Below are 26,997 nucleotides of genomic sequence, written 5' to 3' on the forward strand. Positions count from 1 at the left end.
GTCTTTTTCTGCCGTCAATACTATGTTATTATGTTAGATGTTGAAGCAGATAATAAGCAGTGGTTATTCCCTAATGCGACCTGATTAATAGAAGAGTCAACTTGATTAATTCCAGTTGTGTTGCTATAAGGCCTCAATTGATCTGTCTCATCCTTCACAAATAAAAAACCCAAGATGGCAATTCATAGGGAAAACAGGAAATTAGTTCTTTTACAGGCCAAAAAGAAACATAAAAGGGACTGAATCAGCCCATGCCTGAAATGCGTGAGCAGTCTCACCAGTCAAGACTTCAACCTGTTGAAGCCTTGACAAACGGCCCAGCTGCTCACAAGTTTAAAACCTGTGCTGATTTAATCCTTTTTTTTTTTGCATCTATGTTGTTTACAATATGTTTATTTATTTTTAGGCCAAAATTTAAAAAAGGGAGAAGTCAAATCCTACAACGCGATATTTGGGAAAAAAATGACTTACCGTACTTCTTCTTTCAACATTAACTACTAAGTCAGTTTAGGCTAGGGCTTTCAGCTGTAAGGAGTAATTCTGCATAACCTTGTTCTAAGAGTGGTCTGGTTACTAAAAGCCTGAGATCCCTGAACTTTTGGAAGTCAGTGTGGCTTGCATGGTTTTCCTCTAGAAAGGATTTTGTTTGGAATATTATTTTCTTATAAAATCATATGATGATTCCCCATCTTTGCCAAATCAAACAGCACTGGGTTTTTTTTTAATCAAAAAATCAGGGGATTTCTTGTTTCCCCTATGTTGCAATTTTTGAAGCATTTAGTGAATTCCGAGCAGCGTACAAAGACGATGGCCGGTGACTTGTTGAACCAAAATAAGCAGAAACAAAGGTCAACCAACAAGCTTGTCGGTGCCTGATGCCTTTTTAAAAGGTACTCGCCATTAACACGAGCTGTTAGGCCATCTGCACCGAAAAGGGAAGGCAACGCTGCCCCCACGTCCCCAGCACTTGGGGGGGCTGCGCGTTATAAACGAGACGTGCAAGGGTTAGTCCTGGGCGTCCCTAGCAAAAAAAAGTTCTTGGTGCCGAGAAACTCAGCAACGGGATCCCTGCTCTCTCTTGGCCCGGGGTTGTGCGAGGCCTGACGTCACGCTTCCAGCTGAGCGCGCGCCCCCTGAAGTTAGAGGTGGCAGAGCACGAGCCGCTCCTGGCGCTCGCGCGCGCCCCCTGAAGTTAGAGGTGGCAGAGCACGAGCCGCTCCTGGTGCTCGCGCGCCCGCTTTTTCTTTCCCTGTGCTTCGCCTCAGAGAGTCGCATCGCTGCACGCGCCCGGAGTCGCGAGGGAAAAGGCGGTGAGAGCAGCCCCGGGGAAGCTCGTGCGAGAGAGAAGGAGAGGGAGCCGCTGCCAGCATGGGTAAGCGAAAGCGGAGGGCCGCCCGAGAAGAGTTTGAAAAAAACCAAACAAACCAACCGGCTAGGGAGTTCGCCAAGTGGGAGGCCGAGCGTTGAGTGCCCTGAGGATGCTCGGCGGGGGTCGGTTCGCCGGAGGTGCAGGTGGCTCGCGCGCGGCTTTGCAGCTTGTGCATGAAACCTGCGCTTGCAGCCGGCTTGGACAGGTGATGGGGTAAAGAACTGATTCGTTAGGAGTTATTTGCGGATACTTTTTGGAAAGTTGCGCCCCGTTTCTGCAATATTCAGTGCTTTAGTATTCTCAGCCCATGTCCCACGAGATCCCGTTGACGAGGACGCTCCCCCGGTGAGGAGGTGGCGGCGGCGGCTGCTGCTGCAAGAGCTTGCAGAGCCCAGCAAGTCCCTGACCTGGGCAGGAAGGGCCAACTTTCCACCCCAGCCACCGCTTTTAGCGTGGAAGCATTCGTGGCTCTCGAGCTTTGCCCCTCCAGGGGTACAACGTCGAGTTTTTATGTAAGCGGGATACCGGCTTGCATCAATATTGATTGTTTGTTAGTTTCAAACTACTTAATGCATGGAGTGCTTCTGACTTTCACACCTGAAGTCGCTGATTCCAGTTTGGGCTTGGTCGGTTTTAAGGTGCTACGACTGTTCACTTATAAATTGGGGTTGTTACAAACTTTTTTCAGAATTATGTAGTTTTCACTCAGTAATTCAAACCCTACCTAGCACTCAGGTCTGGTGAAAAGGAGACAATCTGTGGGAAATAGGCAGCTTTGTAAAACAAACCCCTAGTGTTTGCCTTAGGACTTTGATTCCAACACAACTTTGCTGTAATTTGACAACTTTAAAGTAATACCAAGTTCTTTACAATGCACGCATTCCTATATCGGTCTTGTCTTTTTTTTTATTATTTATATACATCTGTGCTTTCTGAAATACAAAAGATGAGTGCCTCTTTTAATGGTGACCCCTCTGATTTATTTAATATAGTTTTAATAAATCCTAAGCTGAATCCATAAGTCAGCTGTGCAGATTGCACTTGTACTTCAGGTTTCATGTGTCAACACAGCACCGCCCCTGTAATACTTCATGTGGCTAAGCTTTTTTTTTTTTTTAAATCAGAAATTAAAATTCAGAAGTATGTTAATCATATTCTATTTGCTGATCAAATCATGTGAATGAATTTTGGTAATATCAGCAGTTTACTTAAAATGTTGTATTAACTACATGTGTTCAGGATCATAACTAGGGATGAGGAGCAGATAGATCCCTCTGAAAGTGTAAAATTGACTGAAACCTGAGTGTGGCCTGGGAGAGGGGTGAAAGACTAAGAGAGGACTGGTATTTAAAAGTGGAGAGAAGTAGGGATCATGGTCATTAATATGCTTACCCGTTCCGGTGCTTAAACGCCCAGTTGCAGCTCTGTATGTATTGCGCACATACATTAACCTCTTTCTTGCCTGGAAGGCTGGGTTCAGAATTAAGTGTTATCAGCTTACACGTGTAGAAGATACATCCATGCCACTTAAATGGTCTATATTACCCAAGTAATGTTTTTTTTTTTTTATTCACGAGTTTTATTCAAAAATCATTTCCCCAACTTTTTTAGCTGTACATGTTTCCCTTAGAACGTACTGTCCAGTAATATAATAGATCTGCCACTTTGAAAGAAGTAACTGGCAACACAATGTAAACATTTTCTTGATAAGATACAACATACAGTAAATTCTTCCACTTTTCTTCAACATTTTTTAAATACTTTGGTTTGCAGAGATTATCTAAAACAAAATTGTAGATATTTTGAACAAAATACTAGCTATATTAAAAAAACAAATGGTCAAATTATTAATGACAGTGTTTTTATTAATATTTTTTTGTCATTGTTTGAAGTTTTGGCTCTTGTGCCTCCAAGAATCTCAGTATATCTTCTTGTGAAAGATGATGGTGACTGTATTTATCGAGTATGCACACCAGTTACGGAAAGTTCAGGCTCAACCTTTTTATGTGTACTGAGAAGTCGTATTGGTTACTAGCTTTCATCTTGATGATGTCTTTGAGTGTTGGTATGGCTTTCTGCTCACAGTCCCGAGGAGGTGCTTACCTTTAATGATGATTCACACGTCACGGGCTCTAATAGGCCAGTGACTTAAGCTTTTGCTAATTGACAGTGATTCAGCTTCTGCTCCACATCATTTGAAGACCACCAGTGTGGGAACCCCTTGTGCCCCCCCACGACAATCTCTAGCTGTAAATTCTTCCTTCATCCTTTCAAATAAACAAAAAACAAAACACAATCCAGTTTGCTTTCAAATTCACGTGATTCAGTATCTTTTGATTATTATGTTTTTGTCCAGTTCAGAGACTTAGCTGAAGCTGGATTGTTAAAAGATGTTTTGCTGTAGTGCTCTTAGTCTGGCAGTAGTATCCTTTTTGTAAAGATTTTCTCCCATTCCTTTTTCTAGCCGCATAGTCACTTTTAGAGCAAGTTCCATGAAGTGTGGAGGTTATGTACGTCGGGCACGTGAATCGGTGTGCAGATGCTGCAGAGGGGACAGTTTAGTTTGCTAACAATCACTCAAACATTGCTGGTGGTTCCTTACAATGGGCAGATTATTTCCATCCTCTTGATGGAATGGAAGCTTAGGGCCTGGGTTACTAAGCTGTTTTGTTTTTTTTTTCCTCCTCCAGAGACAGAACGAGGGAGAGGGAGGGAAAGCCTTAGTAAGTCAGCTGTGGAAATAACATTTAATGTCTTTAAAGATAACTCCGATTTAAAAAGTTTGCCATGTCCAACATGGATAATCCCCAAGTGCTTGCAAATGGCTGTTGACGTGTGTTTCTTGCTGGGCGTTTAGGTACTGGAGTAGCACACTTGATAGTGCCTGACACTATGCTACGGTGCATATGCTAATGCTGGCAATGTGTCATAGTTTTTAAGTGAAACCAGATTTGTCCTAAAGCCCTAATGGATACCAAATTGAATTCTTGCAGTGCTGCGTTAGTGGATTTAACAGGCTGATTTGTGTATTTTATATTGTTCATAAATGCCTTGGCTGTTACACACTCTGGAAATACTCCAGCACTCTAATAGGAAAAATCTATGTGACGTTATGCTTAGATAATGACCTGGTGAATTTTATTTTGGAGTTCTTATTAAATTAATATTTCATTTCGTTGCTTTATTTCTTTTGCCCTGACAGTGTGTGTTTCCCCCCCGGTGCTCTTCTGGCTCAGTCAGAATTAATCACCAGTGGTGTTTTTGGCAATAACTGCCTGGTATTTTTCACTTTTAAAGCACTCTCCTGACTAGTACAGTCATTGCAGTGACCACCCCTGACCAATAGCCAGAGATGGGAGTCCTTCTGAAGCACAGTATGCATGCAGCCCTCTCCTGACTATACGGTCATTGCAGTGACCACCCCTGACCAATAGCCAAAGATGGAGTCCTTCTATATCACAGTATGCATGCAGCCCTCTCCTGACTATACAGTCATTGCAGTGACCACCCCTGACCAATAGCCAGAGATGGAGTCCTTCTATATCACAGTATGCATGCAGCCCTCTCCTGACTATACAGTCATTGCAGTGACCACCCCTGACCAATAGCCAGAGATGGAGTCCTTCTGAAGCACAGTATGCATGCAGCCCTCTCCTGACTATACAGTCATTGCAGTGACCACCCCTGACCAATAGCCAAAGATGGAGTCCTTCTGAAGCACAGTATGCATGCAGCCCTCTCCTGACTATACAGTCATTGCAGTGACCACCCCTGACCAATAGCCAGAGATGGGAGTCCTTCTGAAGCACAGTATGCATGCAGCCCTCTCCTGACTATACAGTCATTGCAGTGACCACCCCTGACCAATAGCCAGAGATGGGAGTCCTTCTGAAGCACAGTATGCATGCAGCCCTCTCCTGACTATACAGTCATTGCAGTGACCATCCCTGACTTCCTCTTCCTCCCTTAGGCTATTAACATTGTCTCCATGGCATCCCCAGTCTTGGAGGGCTTGAGGTGCAGTTTGAGCACAGCAGTGCTACTGGTCCAGCCTAAAAATATGTTCATTCACAGCATGTGACTTGGGCAGCAAAGTGTATAATACAAATATTCTAGCATGTGTGGAGGCATTAAGTGCTTGTTTCACTATTCTATTACTGTCATTTATAGACAGTGACTTCCAAAAGTATTCAACCCCCTAAAAGGTTAGCAGATTTGTGTGGGTTATAAATGACATTTACACAGATTGTTCCAGACAGTATGTTTATTGCAAACCAGTATGTTCTTAAAGTAAAGTTTGTCACAATTAATTATTTCTCTGCATTTTCTGTTAAATAAAATTAAAAACTGAAAAATGCTTGCATAAGTATTAAATTCCTGTGCTCTGGAAGCTCCAAGTTTACACAGATGAAAAATGATATTGCCTGAACAATTGGCCTCTACTGTGAATTGTTTAAAAAAAAAAAAAAAAAGTCACCTTTTCTGGATAAAAGACCACATAATTCCAGTACCCATGGTCAGACTGTGAATCTGAACGAAAGTGTGAACATAAACACCAAAGAGCATTCTAAGGAAATTAAAGATGGTTATAGACATGCACACGATAGGAAAAGGCTGCAGAATAATATCCAAGTGCTGTAGATTTCCCAGTGAGGAAATGGAAGCTGCATCTTAACCACCCAGACACTGCCTAGGCAAGACTGTCCCAGAAAACTCTGCATCAGAGCAAGGAGGGAAGCCACAGAGAGGCCAACAATCACTTTGAAGGAGCTTCATTCAGAGTTCAGTGGCTGGGACTGGAGTGGAGGCGCACCAGTTAACCATGTCAAGAGCTCTGCATCCAACTGGCCTGCATGGGAGGGTGGCTGGAAAGAAGATGTTGAAGAAAAACCTCATAAGCACATCTGGAATCTGCCAGAAAGCATCAGAGTGACGCAGCTAAAGTGTGGGATAGGGTTTTGCGTCAGATGAGACAAAAATGGAGCTTTTTGATCAAAATTCAAAACGCTGTGTGTTGCAGACCTAACCCATTCCTCAGCAAACACCATCCCAACAGTAAAATATGGGGGTGGCAGCAGCATCATGCTGTGTGGGGATGCTTTTCCTCAGTGGGGAGTGGATATCTTGTTAAAATTGAAGGACAGGCGGATGGTGCAACATAAACAGGTAGATACCGCAAGACAACCTGCTTGTCTGCTAAACTAAAACGGGAGAAAGTTCAGTTTTCAGCAGGACAATGATCCCAAGCAGAAGGCCAAAGCAACACAGGAGTGGCTGAACAACAAAATGGTGAATGTTTTACAATGGCCAAGTCAAAGTTCAGATATCAATCCAATTGAGAATCTGTGGCAGGATTTGAAAATTGGTTGGAAGATGCTTACGGACTGCAATCTGAACAACTGGAGCAAATCTGCCAGGAAAAATGGGCAAAAATCATTCTCAAATAGTCTGCAAAACTGGTAGAAAATTACCCCGACAGACTTAAAATTGTTGTTGCAGCAAAAGGTGGTTCTCTGGGGTTGAATACTTATGCAAGCAGCATTTTCCAATTTTTTTTTTTTAATTTTACAAAAAAATACAGAGAAATAGTGAATTGTAACTTCTGAAATGTTACTTTAAGAGCATACTGGTTTGCAGTAAACATACTATCTGGAGCAATCTCTGTGCCATTTGTAATCCGCACATCTGCAGACGTTTTAGGGGATCAAATAATTGTGCAAGCCACTGTAATTCAACCGGTCAAATGCAATGCTGTATAGATGCACATACAAGACAGTCCCTCCTTGGTGGCACTTGCTCCCAGACAAGTACATGCTTGTTCTTACAGATTACAATTAAAAAAAAAAATGTGGTTCTTGAAGCTCATTTTTGTTGCAGAATGTTATTTTGATCTTATTAGACATTGCTCTTTCAGTTTTTCATATTTTGTGTAAACATTTGATAATATGGCTAACGGTTAGAATAAATCTTAAAAATGAGTCTAGCTTGGTTGTGGTAATGTAGATCAGCGATCAAAAAAAGCGCTGACTATACTTTATGCTGATTTTCAGTTTGCAAATAAAAAAACTACTTAATTGGTGGCATAAATGCTAATATGAATGTCAGTCTGTTCCCTAGGGCAAACTGTCCGATTTTAAAAACAAGTGAAAAGGCAGAGGCAAAACTTTTTTCATCTTGAATGGGAAAACTTAAATTAGGAATCGTTGGCTAGTGTTGCACTTATTCGTTCAGTTAACATGCAGTGCTGTAGATAAGAGGACGGGGAAAACACTTTTGACTAAATCAACTACTTAAGAGGTTTTTTTGTGATTTGGAGATGATCTGAATCTTGGTATAACATTATCTGGGGCTTTTTTTTTTTTTTGTATTTTATCACAGTGAATGAAGTCGTATATCCCACACAACTAAAATTTAATAGACTTGACATTGACTCTGGATTGTGTTGCTAACATTTTTAAATTGCCCTCTCCTGGTTTTTCTGATTATAATGCATACTGTAGTGAAAGGAATTTTTAGAAGTGTCGTTTATTGGCCGTGGCTTTCCGCATTTGAAACCTGATTGATTTGGGATTTAACAGTGCATGGTGGGGGGGAGGAGAGGGTAAGGCTTAAACTGGTGGACCAGTCTTTCATTCATGAAAGCCTGAGCATATGATTTACAGGGTATTCTAATCTAAAACCAGTCATGTTTAGAAAGCTTCTCTGAAAGTTGTTTTACACACAGGCATTATTAGAGTTAAGGGCAAGCAGATGCAAGGATTATAAAGGGAGTAGCCTGTAAGGCTGGAAGAACAGGCATGTTGCTAATAATTAAATTATCTATACTTCATAACAACATACTTGCAAAGGAAGGTGGTAGTGTGGAGTTGTCTGTGACTGAACAAGTTGGTTTAGCTCTCTGTCCTTCAAGCTGACCTAACTACAGTTGGATAACAATAGCAATATTTTTTTTCTTTTTCTCCTTGAAAGCTGTTATGTAGTTTATTGCTAAGATTTGTGCCGTCTACCCTGCACATTTCTGTATGTGTTTCCAAAGCACTAATAATTATGAAGTGTTACAGCCCTATTTGGGTGGAAGATGCAAACCAATAACTTTGTATCAAGAGTAGTTATTAAATGGTGCAGTTTGTTTATTTATTTAAAATTACCTGTTTAGGTAAACACTGAATCTTGTGACTTGTATAATATTGCAATTAGGGTACATCTTCAGTGGCTGAATTTTTTTTTTTTTGTAACTTCTAAAATATATTTGTATATCAATGAACTAAATAAATTACTATATTTTAGATTTATATGCCCCATTTTTTTTTTTTTACTTAATACTGTCACCTTTTTTTGTAAGAGATTTGTGGGCAAATAAATACGAGGCTGCTATGGGGAAGCAAAGTCATCCTATTATTTTGGTCAAATTTAAGGCTGAAAATGGACCCAACAAGCTGTATTCGGGTAGGTTAGCATTTGGTTAGCCAAAATGGGTTTCTGGTTAGAGAAGCCCATGGGAGGATTATCTAGAGAGGCGCTTGCTGCTCGTTTCTAAGAAAAAATGAAAACCATTTTCTCTGGACATCAGGCCTATTTGATTTGGATAGTCAGTGAGGGAGATACTGATGGTCAGAACGACTTGGTTCTTATAAGGCAGGCAGGGACTTGATTTTGCTGTTCTCAATTTTATGTAAGGGCCCTGCCCAAAAGTTAACCTGTTTGCAATGTTATATGTAAGGGTTCTGCCCAATGGTTCCTGTTTAACTGTAAACCGATACGATGTGTGAACGGCTATCGGTATAAAAAAGACATTAAATAAATAAATAAATAAATAGAGGGCAATGGGGGTGGGGTGGGGTCTGGAAGAGTTTATGCCTGTTACCACCATAGAGATTGGGAAGCTGCTGGTGAGTACGAGAGATGTTTTGGACCCACTCCCCCCTCATCTGTAGTAAAGCGACAGGAATTGCCTCTTGCTCCTCTCCTCATGTTGGGTCTTGGCTAAGACTCAATGTGCCAGCAACTTTGAGAGAGGTGGCAATTCAAATGCTATTAAACAGAATCTGGATCCAAAGGTGGCAGATAACAGGTTTGTCATAGGACAACAGTTATTCCTTCGTGACCTCTTGCCGCCTTTGACAGGGAAAAGACTTTTTTCCCCGTGTACCAGCCAGGTTTTCAGAACGGGCGCGGTGTGGAGATGGCTCCATTAACCCTTATAAATGGTATTAGAGTGCTCAAGCAGTGCCAAAGGGAATCTACAACCCCGTAGATTCCCTTTGGCACTGCTTGAGCTTATGTCCTGCATTCAGCACTATCATGAGCTGTTGGTTGGCGGTGTGTGAGAGGGGCTGGCTTTTCATGGACGGTCTATTTTCTTAAGTTGGCAACAGCGGGGGGGGGGGGGGGGGGTCCTTTGGGATCCGTCATCCAAGTAGACTAATCTCATGTGGTGGTCTGCGAAGGTCAGTGTTATCGCTGAATCCTTTTAAAACCCTTGTCTTGCTCCCCAATCAGGATTCTAGGGTGGAAAGTTTTTTTTTAATTTGTGGATCACGCATATTCAGGGATTAAGAAAATTTGAGTTGTTGCTGGCTGGCAAGGTTTAAGCTAAATCCCACTAAATTAGAAGCTCTGAGGTTAAGTGGCATGGCACAGCCTTGTTCCTCCTCCCTTCAATGAAAGAAATTTGTTTTGCTGCCCGAGGATGCTGTCAAGAGCCTGGGCGTTATGTTGGAATCAAAGTTGGGTTTCCTCAGTTGTCTGCAGTGTGCCTTCCAGATTTGAACATTCGTAGACGGGGGGAGTATTAGAAATTCTAAGACTGGAAATGGGAATCCGGCCACAATCATTCATTCTTCAGTTACTAACGTTGGACTTTTGTAAACTTGCTGTGTTATGGATATACTGTGTGTGTGTGTGTGTAATATAAACAAGAGATTCTGGTATGTTTTGCACTTTATTAGATTAACCCTCAGTTTAGAACAACGAATGCTGCATCACAGCCATCCCCACATAGAAGCCGCCTCCTATGCCCAACTGTGCACCATAAGAATAAGGATGATATTGTCAAATCTCTAGCCCTGGCCAGGAATTAGGATGTCCTCTCTGGTCTCTCTCTTCAGGTTCTGCTGTGACAGCCCTTTTGTTTAGCTGGCAAGGTCTTATTCCCTTTTTGTTTGTAGGAACAGGAAGGCCATATGAATATTAAGTACATGACTTTGTGTTACACAAGCATGGGAGCACGCTCGCACCTGTGTGCTGCTGTGTGTCCTTCCTCTGCTCAGTTCTGTTCTTTTACAAATGCAACAGTGGGTTGTTTTTTTTTTTTTTCCGCCCTCATCGTTATATATGCAAAACTTTCTGTAGTACCGTTGCATAGGGGCAGTTTGCTGTGATCATGGCTTTGTACAGGGCGACAGTTTTGATTGGCAGAGATCCTGTCTTTTGGAGGAAGAGGGCAAACTGATGCTATAACTGTAAACTATAATGTCCGTCCCAAGCACTGTGTTAACACTAACAGCTGTACCATGACCTCCTACTTTCATGTCTGAAGGGACTACAGCTGTCAGGAGTGATACCATCACCGGTCTATCTTAATTAGAGATGTGCTTCGGGGAAAAACTTTGTGTCTGGCTTTGTTTTTCCTGCGGTTCAGGGTTTGTTTTTTTTTTTTTCCGGGAGCCCTGATTTCCGGTTTAGTGCGCACTATTGCGAAAAAATTCAATCATTTTTCGGTTCTCCCGAACCATTCCGAATTAGGCAATTTCGTTGACATTGCCTAATTCGGGGGGGGGGGGGGGGGGAAACAATTGCACATCCTTAGTCTTAATGGATCTCCACTGGTTACCAGGTGGAGTCTAGATTTACGTTTCAAGGTCTTGGTCACTTTTTATTTTATTTATTGAAGGGTTTTTATATACCGCGGCACGTTTGGAACATCATCTCGGTTTACAATAAAACATAATGCAGCAACGGGCTTTACATAAAAACACGTGAGCATAATAGATGGTAGCAGGCATAAAATAAAAATTCTTGGAATGGGAGGGATAATGGGATAAAACTGAATAACTAAACCATGACTGCAAGATGAGCGTAAATACTTGCTCTGATGCTTACATTCGGCTACTCCGATTTTTATGTCCGGCAAATTTACTGTCTCATTATAATCTTAGGAGGAGACGAATTGGGTCTTCACAGCAGACCTTGCTTGCTGCTGCCATATGTAGCTATTTCCATACTGAAAGTTAAGACACTGGGCTTTTGAATGCTTTGTCCCCCATGCGAAATTAGGGCTGGAAACAAATTTGCTATTCACAAAAAAAGTCAAGGTGTAGCTACATAGTATTTGGTTAACAAATGCGAGCCTGCCTGTGGCTGCTGGCCTTGATTTCAGTGACTGTCCTCTTGCCCTGGATGACTATACCCAGTCGTCTGTTGGAGTGCGTCAAAGTCTTGGTGGCTCTGAGATCTATAGCTTTATGCTATTTATAGGGACCTTTTCCGGTGCCTGTTTTTCTTCCTGGGAATTTATTAGTATTATGATAAACACTGAAATTCACAGGAAAACCAAAACTGAAAAAGAATGTCCCTAGCTATTTATACTTGTGATATATATATTTTTTTGTATTTTTAATTGTAACTTGCTTTGATGCGTTGATGAAAAGCCAGATATCAAATACTTTATTTTGTATCTGTTGGGAGATCAAAGGTGGCATTTCTATGAATGCTGCATTCACCATTGACCTCAGAGACTGGTACAGAGGCTGTTTTTTCTTTAGTAAACTTCCTGTGTCTGGAGGTGAAGTATGAAAGAAAAGCATGAGTTTATCCCCTGGAACTGCTATTAAACCCCCCCCCCCCGCCCACACACACACACACATGCACCCAAATATAGGCCTCCTGTACAATATCTTCAGAGGGATAGCTGTGTTACAAGCCGAAACTCTAAAAAGCGCGGGAGAGTCGGTGTTCCGTGTTGAGCTCCCGATGTGCGCCTGGACGCGCAGTTCTCTATTTTAAATGAGAGCAGGCAGTAATAAGGAGGCACTAGGGATAATAGCTCATCCCTAGCGCTTCCTTATTAGCGGTAGAGGTGGCTGTCAGCTGGACCGACAGCCGACGCTCAATTTTACCAGCATCTGTTCTCGAACCCGCTGACAGTCTATTAGTTTTCAGGGAGGGGGGAGTTGGATGCACATTTTTGACATGCTATTACCCCTTTACAGTATGAGGGCTAATAGATGCACGTTGAAAATGGGGTGCTAAACGGTGCGCTCGGCCGAGCACGCCATACTGTATCGGTGTAGCAAAAATGACAGGAGTCAACTGGCACCTTTATAGACTAGCCCATTTATTAAAGCACGAGTCCACGTCGTTAGATGCATGAAGTGATGATGTACAAGAGATGGGTACATTGGATTAGGCAGGACATGTTTGTGGACTTGGCAGTAAAGACGCATTGGAGGTCTCGGTGACTGGGACCAGCGTGCGAGCAGCTTCCTAGCCGAAGTATCATGAATTGGATGTGAAGCTGATATGTTGTTGTTGTTTCACCTGACTGAGAGTTGTGCAATGGCTGTTTCCACACAGTTCTTCAGGCAGCATGTTAGGAGGTGCGTCTCCTGCCTTGACGCTCCTACGGTTTTGTTGTGGGCAGGGGAGATCCGCGCTGCGGCGCTTGGCATGAGATCAAGGCAGGTTCCAATTAGATTGGATGCTCAAGTGTAGAGCACGGTGTGTGCCAGACACACACGATATCTGTGCTCATCTAAATCCTAGTCATATGTTTGTTTTTTTTCCTACTTGGATATTCTAAAGTAGGCTACTGTATCCAAAAATATAAACTCATACATTTTGGTGTTGGAGGAGTCCCATATTAACTAAAACAAACTGTTAATCAAAGCTACATCACATTGTGCTGATTGCCCTGTGCAAAGCTTGCTGATGCAGGAGAGGCTTTCTCAACTGACTTTGTGCACTAGAAGCTGGAATTTTTGAAGTTTAGCAAAATGACTGGTTGGTTAATTAGTTGACCATTTACCAGGCTTTGGAAATTAGTCCGTCTGAAGATATTTGAACTCTAACATCTTTTTTTATGTTAGATACTTGGGCAGGCTAGCCTGTTCACTTCAGTTCTCTTTAACTCCCCCTTCTCAAACGTCACGCAGACTCCTGATTATAAACAGTGATGAAACACCATAATTGGTGAATAGAACCTGCTTTATCAAAGGCTTTCCCAGAGGCTCAGGATGGGTCAGGCCCTCGCTAGCAAATATAAACAAAATATTGAATAGGGGAAAACCCTTTTTAAAACCTATCCAGGTATAGCAGGGTGTGCATGGTTCCTCGGTTACACTCCTGAGGTACTTCACACCGGAGACTGGTAATTGTGGGGTAACAGGGCCATGCATGTTCTGCCATGCCATGCCACTTTACCTATGTAGTTTTGTGACTGAAATGAACAATATACAATGCATTTTGTCAGTCATGGCAAACATTTACTTTCCAATCTCATTATCAAAGGAATTTCTAGGCATTAGTGGTTCCACTACCGCTGTACCCTATTTAAAAAAAAAAAAAAATCAATATGTACAGATCTCCCAGAAAACAAAATGAATATTCCTTTGTTATTAAGGGGATCACACAACTAGTTAGTGTGAGTGGTAGCTCCCCCATTTGGGAGCCTGAGATGGTGAGTTCTCAGCCTCTATAAACCCAGGCCACCATTTTTTCTGGTATGAATCTTCCCAGGAGTGGTGCTTCTCATCCACAGGTGGGACCTGTAGGTAGTTCATGTTGCAATGGGTTCTCCTCCATTCCAGGAAGAAGGAGAAATGGAATAGAAGTGAGAGGAGGAGACTGCTTGGGCCTGCCAATAGGTTAAATACCATCCCAAGGAGATGATAGGAGTAAGCATTGGTACCCATCGGATGGTATCAGAAGAAGAGAGAGAGGACTTCAGAAGACGTAACAGTTACTGGGACTTTGTCTATTAAATTATCAGAATGACTAAAAGGACCATACCTTATTAAATTATGAGGGAATTGACTATCTACCCAAACTAATTTTAATTGGTATTGGAAATGATCTATTGCTATCAGAGAAAAGGTCGCATTTATTCAGTCAATTAAATCTGTAATATAGCTTCAAACAATTAAAGCTGTAAAGATGTTTTGTTTTTTTTTGTCATCAATTACATAATCAGTAAATGTTTTCTATGTTGGAAACTATCCAGTGCTTCCAGCATGATTATTGCTGCTGTGTTCATCAGTGGTGTATACAAGAACTTAAAATTTAGGATTTGAATCAAAGCAATGCACAGGGTCTACAAGATTGTTCTACCTGCTTAGGGAATTATGGATGCTCAGGTGAAATAGTATCAACTTAAGACTCTGTCGCTCCTGGTGCCTTTATCTGGGACTATCAGCCTAGGGGTTACAGAGATATACCTGCTTTATACATTACTGTAGACTTATGGTATAGTGTTTAGTGGAACCTTGGTTTCTGGTTTAACTGCTGCTGCTCATTTGGAGATGAATTCCTTCTGTGATGATCAGAAGTCAATTACAATTACCAGATTATGGCAACATATAAAGTAGGATTGAATTTTAAGAAGATTGTTGACCATAGGAATCTGCAGCTTTGGAAAACAGTTATAGTTTTTATTCAGTAATCTTAACACACAATGTGCAGCATTGATACTCTAGTATTTATGAATTTAAACAGTGGGAGCACTGAGAGGAGAGGATCACCTTGCTGGTGGCTGATAGGAATCGGTAAGTTTTTGCTTGGGACACTGTCTTTCTTTCTTTTTTTTTTAAAGTATTGGGGCAAAGTTAACTATTTGGGAATATTATTTAGTGTGTTTGTGCTTTTAATAGTCAGTAAGACAGTGAATAAACAAGTTAGACTGTATTTTTAAATAGTCAATAAAGCAGCTAGTAAGCAGAACTGAGTGTTTTGTATTTAAAAAAAAAAAACAAAACACACACAACCCCCCCCCCCCCCCCCCCCCCAAAAAAAAAAAAAGTAGCCAGAAGCTAGAAATAAGCTAGGAGCAGTGTATACCTAAGTAAAAAGGTTGAAAAGTTCAGCTCAGTTACTCACCTTGGAAAGGTGTTGGGGTAGTGTGATTTGGTTTGAATAGATACCAACATTTGTTAATCAAGAGAGCAGTGAGTCACTCTGGCTGACTAACTGTAGTTAGACTGGTTTGGAAAGAGGTATCTTCAAAGGATACTAATGATGCATTAGAATTAGGGCATCCCAACAGTGAGGTTCAATTAATAAGAAAAGTAGTCCAAGTGCCTGTAACTAAAAACTCACCTGAGCTAAAAAATTCTAACTTATCCCTATCAATTAAAAAGCAGAATGAAAATACAAACAAAAAACCAAACTTTGAAGTGTTTTGTATGCTAATGCCAGAAGTCTAAGAAGTAAGATGGGAGAATTAGAATGTATAGCAGTAAATGATGACATAGACTTAATTGGCATCTCAGAGACATGGTGGAAAGAGGATAACCAATGGGAGAGTGCTATACCGGGGCACAAATTATATCGCAATGACAGAGAGGAGCACCCGGGAGGTGGTGTGGCGCTTTATGTCCGGGATGGCATAGAGTCCAACAGGATAAACATCCTGCATGAGACTAAATGCAAAATTGAATCTTTATGAGTAGAAATCCCTTGTGTGTTGAGGAAGACTATAGTGTTAGGAGTATACTGCCGTCCACCTGGTCAAGATGGTGAGACAGACAGTGAAATGCTAAGAGAAATTAGGGAAGCTAACCAAATTGGTAGTGCAGTAATAATGGGAGAGTTCAATTACCCCAATATAGACTGGGTAAATGTATCATCGGGACACGCTAGAGAGATAACGTTCCTGGATGGAATAAATGATAGCTTTATGGAGCAATTGGTTCAGGAACCGACGAGAGAGGGAGCAATTTTAGATCTAATTCTCAGTGGAGCACAGGACTTGGTGAGAGCGGTAACGGTGGTGGAGCCGCTTGGCAATAGTGATCATAATATGATCAAATTTGAATTAATGACTGGAAGAGGAAGAGTATGCAAATCCACGGCTCTCGTGCTAAACTTTCAAAAGGGAAACTTTGATAACATGAGAAAAATTGTTAGAAAAAAACTGAAAGGAGCAGCTACAAAAGTAAAAAATGTCCAAGAGGCGTGGTCATTGTTAAATACCATTCTGGAAGCACAGTCCAGATGTATTCCACACATTAAGAAAGAAGGCAAAATGATTAGACGTGGTTAAAAGGGGAGGTGAAAGAAGCTATTTTAGCCAAAAGATCTTCATTCAAAAATTGGAAGAAGGATCCAACAGAAGAAAATAGGATAATGCATAAATGTTGGCAAGTTAAATGTAAGATATTGATAAGACAGGCTAAGAGAGAATTTGAAAAGAAGTTGGCCGTAGAGGCAAAAACTCACAGTAAAAACTTTTTTAGATATATCCGAAGCAGAAAGCCTGTGAGGGAGTCAGTTGGACCGTTAGATGATCGAGGGGTTAAAGGGGCACTTAGAGAAGATAAGGCCATCGCGGAAAGATAAAATGATTTCTTTGCTTCGGTGTTTACTGAAGAGGATGTTGGGGCAGTACCTGTACTGGAGAAGGTTTTCATGGGTAATGATTCAGATGGACTGAATCAAATCACTGTGAACCTAGAAGATGTGGTAGACATGATTGACCAACTGAAGAGTAGTAAATCACCTGGACCAGATGGTATACACCCCCGAGTTCTGAAGGAACTAAAAAATGAAATTTCAGACCTATTAGTAAAAATGTGTAACCTATCATAAAAATCATCCATTGTACCTGAAGACTGGAGGATAGCAAATGTAACCCCAATATTTTAAAAGGGCTCCAGGGGCGATCAGGGAAACTACAGACCGGTTAGCCTGACTTCAGTGCCAGGAAAAATAGTGGAAAGTGTTCTAAACATCAAAAGTACAGAACATATAGAAAGACATGGTTTAATGGAACAAAGTCAGCATGGCTTTACCCAGGGCAAGTCTTTCCTCACAAATCTGCTTCACTTTTTTGAAGGAGTTAATAAACATGTGGATAAAGGTGAACCGGTAGAGGTAGTATACTTGGATTTTCAGAAGGCATTTGACAAAGTTCCTCATGAGAGGCTTCTAGGAAAAGTAAAAAGTCATGGAATAGGTGGCGATGTCCTTTCGTGGATTGCAAACTGGCTAAAAGACAGGAAACAGAGAGTAGGATTAAATGGGCAATTTTCTCAGTGGAAGGGAGTGGACAGTGGAGTGCCTCAGGGATCTGTATTGGGACCCTTACTTTTCAATATATTTATAAATGATCTGGAAAGAAATACGACGAGTGAGAGATTCAAATTTGCAGATGATACAAAATTGCTCAGAGTAGTTAAATCGCAAGCAGATTGTGATAAATTGCAGGAAGACCTTGTGAGACTGGAAAATTGGGCATCCAAATGGCAGATGAAATTTAATGTGGAGAAGTGCAAGGTGATGCATATAGGGAAAAATAACCCATGCTATAATCACACAATGTTGGGATCCATATTAGGTGCTACAATCCAAGAAAGATCTAGGCGTCATAGTGGATAACACATTGAAATCGTTGGTTCAGTGTGCTGCGGCAGTCAAAAAAGCAAACAATGTTGGGAATTATTAGAAAGGGAATGGTGAATAAAACTGAAAATGTCATAATCCCTCTGTATCACTCCATGGTGAGACCGCACCTTGAATACTGTGTACAATTCTGGTCGTCGCATCTCAAAAAAGATATAATTGTGATGGAGAAGGTACAGAGAAGGGCAACCAAAATGATAAAGGGGATGGAACAGCTCCCCCCATGAGGAAAGGCTGAAGAGGTTAGGGCTGTTCAGCTTGGAGAAGAGACGGCTGAGGGGGGATATGATAGAGGTCTTTAAGATCATGAGAGGTCTTGAAAGAATAGATGTGACTGTTATTTACACTTTTGAATAATAGGACAAGGGGGCATTCCATGAAGTTAGCAAGTAGCACATTTAAGACCAATCAGAGAAAATTCTTTTTCACTCAAAGCACAATAAAGCTCTGGAATTTGTTGCCAGAAGATGTGGTTAGTGCAGTTAGTGTAGCTGGGTTCAAAAAAGGTTTGGATAAGTTCTTGGAGGAAAAGTCCATTAATGGCTATTAATCAATTTTACTTAGGGAATAGCCACTGTTATTAATTGCATCAGTAGCATGGGAACTTCTTAGTGTTTGGGTAATTGCCAGGTCCTTGTGGCCTGATTTTGGCCTCTGTTGGAAACAGGATGCTGGGCTTGATGGACCCTTGGTCTGACCCAGCATGGCAATTTCTTATGTTACGTTTTTAAGGGAGGAGAGATGTGTGAATTTGTATAAAATGTTTTGCATTTGGCATACACCTATTCTCCCCACCCCCCTTTTTTTTTTTTTACAGCTGTCATGTATGCTCATGTTTTCTTGCATGAAATGATTCTGTAAACTAAAATATGCCAGTATATCTTTGAGGCAAAGTGTTGTAAAGAAATATATTACAAGTAGCAGCTGCAAATTGTTCTTGTCCCTGCAGGGCAGACTTTTGAAAATAACCTGTCAAAAGTAAAGTTTGTTTAAACATACCCAAAGAATTAGCTGGCTAGAGAAAATACCTCTTTAATTAGGTTAACAAAAGTGTGGTTGTTTTTTTTTATTTTTTTTTTTAGTATGTACGATTTCTGGACTGCTTGGGCCCCCTTCCTCGGGCTGCGTTAATAAACTTTGAGGCACTATCACCCAGGGAAACTAGCGAGCCGTCATCCAGCAGTAAACTCGTTAAGCATTCTGTTCACAGCGATGAACTGCCAAGTATCCCTCTCGGGCTGAAATCGTATATTGTGTAAGAAACGCTTTAACCCTTCTAACAAATATTGAAACCTCCTCCTTTGTACAGAAAAGCAGTGTGTGTAATGCAGAAAGCGTTGCTATGTATATAACCAGGACAGTGATTTTATGAAATTCGTGCCTCTCATCATCCATCTGATACTTGTAGCGTCGCTTCTCCTTCCGGGGGGGGGGGGGGGGGGGCCGTGGCCGTTTTCTGAAAAAAGAATAAAGTCGCCCATCAGCAGGGGCTGTGAAAACCAACACCGCTTCCACGGCACCACCAACCCTGGGGGTTAACGCAAGGAGCAGAAGCCCTAATTCCAGAGTCAAACTTGGATCTCCCATATGGCAGAGAACTAGGGGCGTTCAGTCTGAGGCTTTTCATCTGGATGTGCTAAATGGTTTCTAGTGTTGTATGCCCATTGAGGGGAATCTATGGTACAGGGAATCTTTTTTGTTCCAACTGCTTGACCTTTTAGCTAGACTTTTTAAAAAAACTTTTTCTATTAGTTTTTAAAATCATCTCACATATGACCAGTCAAAGAAAATCATGCAGTATAACAAATTTATAGTGAAGACATCATATGTATTTAATATCACTCAGATAAGGGTGTAAGAAATATAAAAAAAATCTAAATCATGACTTAAATATCAGCATAAAATAAGTAGATTCTTCTTTAAGACTAGTAAGATTTATATAAGAAGTTGAATAATAATTTAAAAAATGGCTGGCCATCGCACCAAAAATAGCAGCAGAGCCTTGTTTAGTTTATCTCCTGTCATGGGTTATCTGATACAGCTTCATGGTTCAAGGCTGATTCTCTTTACATCATTACAAACCAATAAATATTTGTTTTCTCCCTATTTACACTAAATCTAGCTGGCTACGGAGTTACTGTCTGCCCTCAGTGTATGGGTTGCACGTAAAAATAGCTACAGTTTTGTATATTATCACCAGGGCCCCTTAGTTTTCTGTGGCAACTTACATGGGTGAAAAACACACACAGTACTAATCAACCAAATCAATAACTCTACCTACAGAACTTTTTCAATATCCAGACTTAAAAAGAAAGGCGGAGGCCTTATGCTAATCATAAAAAAAAAACCAAACTACAGATGAAATTGCTCCCCACTGGAAATTGCACTGTTTGATTCACCAAATCTACAAATTTGTCTGGCATACTGCCCCCCCCCCCCCCAACACGCTTGATCGGAACTGCTCACCACTTATTGAATTCGTCTTGACCAGAATATCCATCAACAAACCCATAATTATTCTTGGTGACTTCAACTTACACACAGACACTGCCCCCCACTCTTCCGCTTGCTCCTCAATCATTGCTTTCATCACTGGGACTCAGTCAAATCATCAATGGCCCAATGCACAAAGCAGGTCACACTCGAGACCTAGTCTTCATCAACACTGACATATGGTCTAACCACCAAACCTAAGACAAAGAAAATACCATTGTCAGACCACTCTATTATCCACGCAAACATATTCAAATTGTAAATTTACAACAATAAAAAAACACAACTAAATCCTTCTCATACCATCCATCTTTTTGCATCGAAACTCTTCAAGCAAATCTACAAAGTGAACTAACAAGCATAGACCTATCAAACGCAGAAAACGCAACATCGTCCTGGATCACCATAACTAAAACTGTAGCAGACAAGATAAACCCCATGATAAAGAAAAAAATAAAAGAACCAAAAAATCAGAACCTTTGGTACAACGACAATATCAGAGCAGCCAAACGGGAACTCAGAAGAAAAGAGAAATCATGGAGAAACAACCACACTACTCAACACATACAGAGCTCAACTAGTAGAATACAAAAAACTCATCCATAAAACAAAAGACTTCTACACTAACAAAATAAATACCACCATAACCCTAAGATGCTATTAAACATAGTAAAAAGCCTAACCAAATCATCCTATGATGATCACTCACAATCAACACCAAAGATCGCTAGTAACGACTTTGCAGATTTCTTTAATGAAAAAAATCAAAATCCTCATAAATAACAACCTCAATGACGACTCACAGGACCAGAAAATACAGAATATTCAAACAACAAGCTGGCCTAACTTTGAGACAGCATCTTCTCTGGAAATCCAAATGATCATAAAAAAAATAAACCCAGCTAAACACCCTATTGACGCCATACCCATTACGACGATAAATCTTGAACCATCAATAACTAAGACGCTAACTGACACCGTAAACCTTTCCCTCATGGAAGGAAACTACCCAAAATGCCTAAAATCTGCAATCATCAAACCCATTATGAAAAAGAATAATCTTGATCCAGAAAACCCACTGAACTACGGACCCATTTCAAACCTACCATTCATTCCCAAAATCATTGATAAAATCGTCCACACATGTCTCAGTGACCACCTGGAAGAAAACATCCTGCTACCCACGCAATTTGGCTTCAGGAAACAACTGAACACAGAGACTCTACTACTATCAGTGAACGACATCGTACTCAAAACGTTTCAAAAACGGCCACAGCTATCTTCTAGTCCTACTCGACCTATCAGCAGCCTTTGATACGGTAAACCACTCTTATCATGATTGATGGTCAATTGGAAATTGGGGCAAAGGAAACAACTCTACAATGGTTCACTTCATACCTATTACAAAGAACCTACCAAGTGCTGCTCAATGATACCCTCTCAACGAAAATTAATCTAAACACTGTTCCTCAAGGATCCGCTCTATCAGCGATGCTCTTCAACATCTATCTGCTTCCAATATGCCACTTCCTATCAAATCTTAATCTGACCCACTTCATCTATGCAGATGACATTCAAATATTAATCCCAATACAAAACTCGCTAGAAGAAACATACAAAATAACAGCCACTTACCTAAGCAGAATAAAGCCAATACTAACCAACTTAAAACTCATCCTTAACTTCGACAAGACTGAAACAATCATATTAGACCAACTCTCCTCAACTTCCACCACTCAACCTAATGAACCAAAAAATGGTTATATCTCCGGTCAATCATGCCTGCAATCTTGAAGTAGTAATTGACAAGGAACTTTCTTTCAAAAACCACATTACAACAAAAATCAAAGACGGATATCATAAACTACTAACACTTCGTCAATTAAAACCATTCCTTTCCACCAACGACTTGAGATCAGTACTTCAATTACTCATTTTTCTCCAACCTGGACTACTGTAACTCGCTCCTTTTCAACTTACCTGTAAACACCATCTGTCCACTCCAAATCCTACAAAACACAGCTGCAGGAATCCTCACGGGATCTAAAAAACATGACCATATTACTCCAACACTTATCTCACTGCACTGGCTACCAATAAAATTCAGGATAGAATACAAAATACTATCCATACTACATAAAATTATATATGAAAAACAAACAAACTGGCTAAGTTTTTCTCCATAAAATTGCACACTCCAAATACAAACCTCAGATCAACAAATAAAGGACTTATAAAGGCGCCACCTACTCGTTCCAAACAACTCACCTCAACTCAAAAGAGAGCAATCTCTCTAGGAAGTCCTAAACTCTGGAACTCCCAATCGAACTCGGAACACACAAACTTTCAAAAAAGATCTAAAAACATGGATGTTCACCAAAGCATATCAACTCGCCCAATGAATAAAATAACGCAAACCCCCTCCGGTTTAACCCTAAGAAATCTGGGAACTCAGTACAAGTTTATATTATAACAAAGAATTGAAACGTGTAAAAAAACCCCCCAAAAACCCAAAACTGATCAACAATTTTGTAAATTGATGCCTTGATGTTAGCAATCATTTGAACCTCTTTTGGAAACCTTGTTAACCTTCTTAATTTTGTAAACCATCCTACTTTTTGTAAACCGTTGTGATGGCGAAACCGAACGATGATAGATAAATAATAATTTAAAACATGGCTGGCCATCGCATCAAAAATAGCAGCAGAGCCCCCACTTTCCTGTCCAGGTGCAGCATTCCTTGGAGGGAGATGTGTGGCCTCTCACCCCACACAGGTACCTCGGGGGTGCCTGGAAGGCAAATTGGCCCTGTTTTTGGTCTTACATTTTTTTAGAAATTCGTTTTCTTTCCATGTGCTTTTATTAAAGCCTAGCTTGGGAAGTAAACTTTTTTTTTTTTTTTTTTTTTTAATATATGCCTTCCTGGTTACATGGATCTACTATATCACTTTGCCTCCAGCCCACAACCCTACACTTTATCTACTGCTCTCCACATTTTGTGCCAGTGCTGTGTTAATGGCTGCTGCCTTCTCTCCACTGATGCAGAAGGAAGGATGAAATTCTAAGAACGGACTTGGCAGGAGACTGGACAGGTAGCTCCAGGTTGGTAGCCGGGGGACATGAGGAAAAGAAATGGGAGGGAACCTGTTGGCTATCGTCCACATTTTAATTTCAGGTGCAGCCTTCCATTCCCCCCCCCCCCCCCCATAATAAAAGCAGTTTTTTTTTTTTTTTTTTTTTTAAATTTTATGATGTGGAAGTTTAAAGAATCAAACTCTCTTGTGGTTGCCCAACAAGATTGCAGCTTGTGCAGAATAATGCTAAGATGATGAAATAAATTGGAACTTAAGGTTGTTTTGTTTCTTGGCTGAAGGAATTCAAGGCACATTGAAGATGAACTCATCTTCTGGAAGAACTGATGAAAACAGATTCGTGAAATCTTGGATCTTATTGATCTTTCAAAGTTATTTTTTTAAATTATATTTAGTGGGGATTTGGTTTGTCTGTGGAAGCCTTTGCTAGGCAGTCTAATGTGAAAGCATTATCAGCGGTGCATTTAATTCTGTTTCAGGGTAACTAGGATTAACTGTTCAGAGGAAAAATCAATAGATTATTAGGAGGTGTTGAGATTTCAATATATCCTCTTTAGAGTCCAGCAGCAGACACTGAACCTTGTTTTTCCCTGGTGTCTGTTCAGATGTTTGTTTGGCTTTGTTTTGTTGTCTTTTTATTTATTTATTTATTTATTTATTTATTTATTTATTTATGTATGTATGTATTTGACAGTGCTTAGTCACCATTGGCTAACGAACTGGAAGAGTGCAGGACTTTTTTTTAATCCCGTGGAAGAACCAAACTGTCATGGATGTTTCCCTTAGGTTTGTTCAAATTTTCTATTAAAATGGAAAAATAACTTTTATTAAAAATCCTTTTTTTTTTTTTTTTTTTTGGGCCTAGCAGCTTTCTCCTGGTTCCTTGGGCTTTCCGGCTCAACCAGTCTTGAGAGCCAACATCATGAAGACTTCATTCACGACTACATGGTTTTCCCCCTCCCCCCCCCCCCCCTATTTATTTATTTTTTCTTCTCCCAACTCACCTAGCCCAATCTGTTGCAGCGATAGTACTCGACCAGGGGAAAACCATTCACCAGGCCTCCTTCCTGAACCCTGCAATCATGGGCTATCAAATTGGTCACTGGTTGTTGCTGTTCTGCAGTGACTGGTTGTACACATCACATGTATGCTGTGGCCATAAGTCAATCTTTCCTGGAATGGAAAAGGGAATAAAATTTAAAACTACTGGATCCAGAAATATATATTGCTTTTCCCACTGTTCCATTGTCCATGCCATACAGGGTATTTTAGTGATAACTGCGTGGGTTTTGATGAACACAGCAATCTGATTTTAGATTCACAGTGGTGGAAGTGGCTGAGTAGGAGAATCCTTTCAGGAACTTTAAACACCAGCATTAGCTCAGGAGTCCATTTATGAATGAGAATGAGAGAGCTGTGGCAATGCTACACAGGTGCTCTGCGGAGGACCTGGCTTTTAAGTTTTTTTGGATCAGGTGAGCTGGGGATATTACAGGGGAAGCATTCACAGCTTCTGTGGTGAGGGAAGTCCCAGTTATTAAGGTCCTTCTGAAATGTGTTAACTGGGCTTGGAGTCAGTGAGTCTCCTGGAGTGGGGGGTGGGAATGAGAGAGGGAGAAGGCTGTGGTGGGGCTGGCAGCAAGCAAAAACCTTTTTACATAATGCCTTGGAACATATGAGCAGCAGCACAGTGACAGAATGTGTGTGCGCTTGTGGGTGGCTTTCTCACTAACACAGACACCTATACACACTTTCTCTACGACAAACCATACACTGAGAGCGAGTGTGTATGTGTGGGTGTCTTTGTGTCCGAGGGGGACTCACAAAATGGGTGTTTGTGGCTGACCGTGTGGGTCAGACACTGGCTGGCACTGTGGCTGTCACATTACTTGGCAACTGGTTCAAGAGCTTATTGGTTGATGAGAGACTTTAATACCAGATCAGGAATCCAGTATATAATTATGAGAGATGTAACCAGACTTTGAGGGCAGAACTGCACATAATACTCGAGTGTCACCATGGATCGATACAGAGGCGATATATTTTCCTTTTTATTTTCCGTTGCTTTTCAGATCATTTTTAACATTGTTTGCCCTATTTTTTTTTTTTTTTACTCCCGCCACACACTGAACTGAGGATTTCAGTATATTGTCTACAAGGACTCCAGAGTCCTTTTCCTGGACTCCCAAAACTGAACCCAGCATTTTGTACCAGTAGTTGGGATTAATTTTTCCCAATGTGCATCACTTTGCACTTTTCTACATTAAATTTCATCTGCCATTCAAATGCCCAGTCTCAGTCTCACAAGGTCCTTCTGCAATTCTTCACAATCTGCTGCTATTTTAACAACCTTTTGAATAATTTTGTCTTCTGCAGATTTGACCACCTCACTGCTTCTCCAGTTCATTTATGAATGTTAAATAGTATTCCACTAATGACCTTTTTCCATTTTCTTGTCTTTTAACCAGCTACTAATCCAAAGTAGGACGCTGCCTCCTGTCGAAGGGTTTAATTTTCCCAAGTCATTTCATGGAGGACTGTCAAATGCCTTCTGAAAATCCAAATATACTATCTCAACCGGCTCTCCTTTTATATATAGATTTATTTACCCTTTTAAATAATACTAAAACAAGGGGACATGCCATGAAACTAATGAGCAGCAGATTTAAAAGCAATTGTAGAAAATAACCTTTTCACTCTGCACACCATCAATTTGTGGAAACCATATATTGCCAAAGGATGTGGTCAAGGTGACTAGCATAGTTGGATTTAAAACAGGTTTGGCCAAGTTCCTGGAGGAAAAGTTCATAAAACAAAAATGTTATAAGCCTGGTAGACTTAAGGAAAGCACTTGCTATTCCTGGGGATGAGTTAAGAAAAATATATCTGCTTTTTGGTATCTACTGGGTACTTGTGACCTGTCCAGGATGCTGACCTAGCATGGCATTTTCAAGTAGTTTTGAGAGCGCTAAAGATTTAGTTTTTGACCTGGCATTTTCCTCTTCCTTCCTCTTGAGCTTCTAGCTCAGTAGGAGCCAGAGCAGGGATCTGGCCCCCATGAATCTTCACAAATACCTGGTTTCTTCCTAGTTTTATATCCCTTTCCAACTTACTTTTAGTCCACACATTTGCCGTGACATTCATTAGCTGGCGGCTAATCCCCCAGGATTCCTTGTAGGGTAATGCACTCATGATGACTATGGAGTGTGTGTTTCCATTGTGCTACTGACTACCTAACCCCGTTGCATCATCTCCAGCCCCTACTAACCCAGGAGGATCTGAGCTGGGATGCCACCAGGCCTGTCTGCATTATTATCTGAGAGATTTATTAACTTAATTTCACCTCAGTTACTACTTACCTCATGAAACAAATCTTGATGTTTGCTTCAACGGAAGTTTGCATTTGATTAGAAATTTTTGTCAGTAACA

The 26,997-nt window shown here is 40.8% G+C and overlaps 1 protein-coding gene across 1 annotated transcript in view; it reads left to right on the forward strand.

The window, feature by feature from the left end:
* Positions 1-1,018: 1,018 nt before the first annotated feature.
* GPM6B (glycoprotein M6B) overlaps positions 1,019-26,997 on the forward strand; it is a 220,040-nt gene continuing 194,061 nt past the window's right edge. Inside the window, exon 1 of the mRNA XM_029604564.1 lies at positions 1,019-1,372. Within this exon, the coding sequence (XP_029460424.1) occupies positions 1,369-1,372 (4 nt within the window). The 5' untranslated portion in view covers positions 1,019-1,368. The remainder of the gene's footprint in view (positions 1,373-26,997) is intronic.

The sequence above is a fragment of the Rhinatrema bivittatum genome, chromosome 5 (genome assembly GCF_901001135.1).
Source record: "Rhinatrema bivittatum chromosome 5, aRhiBiv1.1, whole genome shotgun sequence".
Taxonomy (NCBI): Eukaryota; Metazoa; Chordata; class Amphibia; order Gymnophiona; family Rhinatrematidae; genus Rhinatrema; species Rhinatrema bivittatum.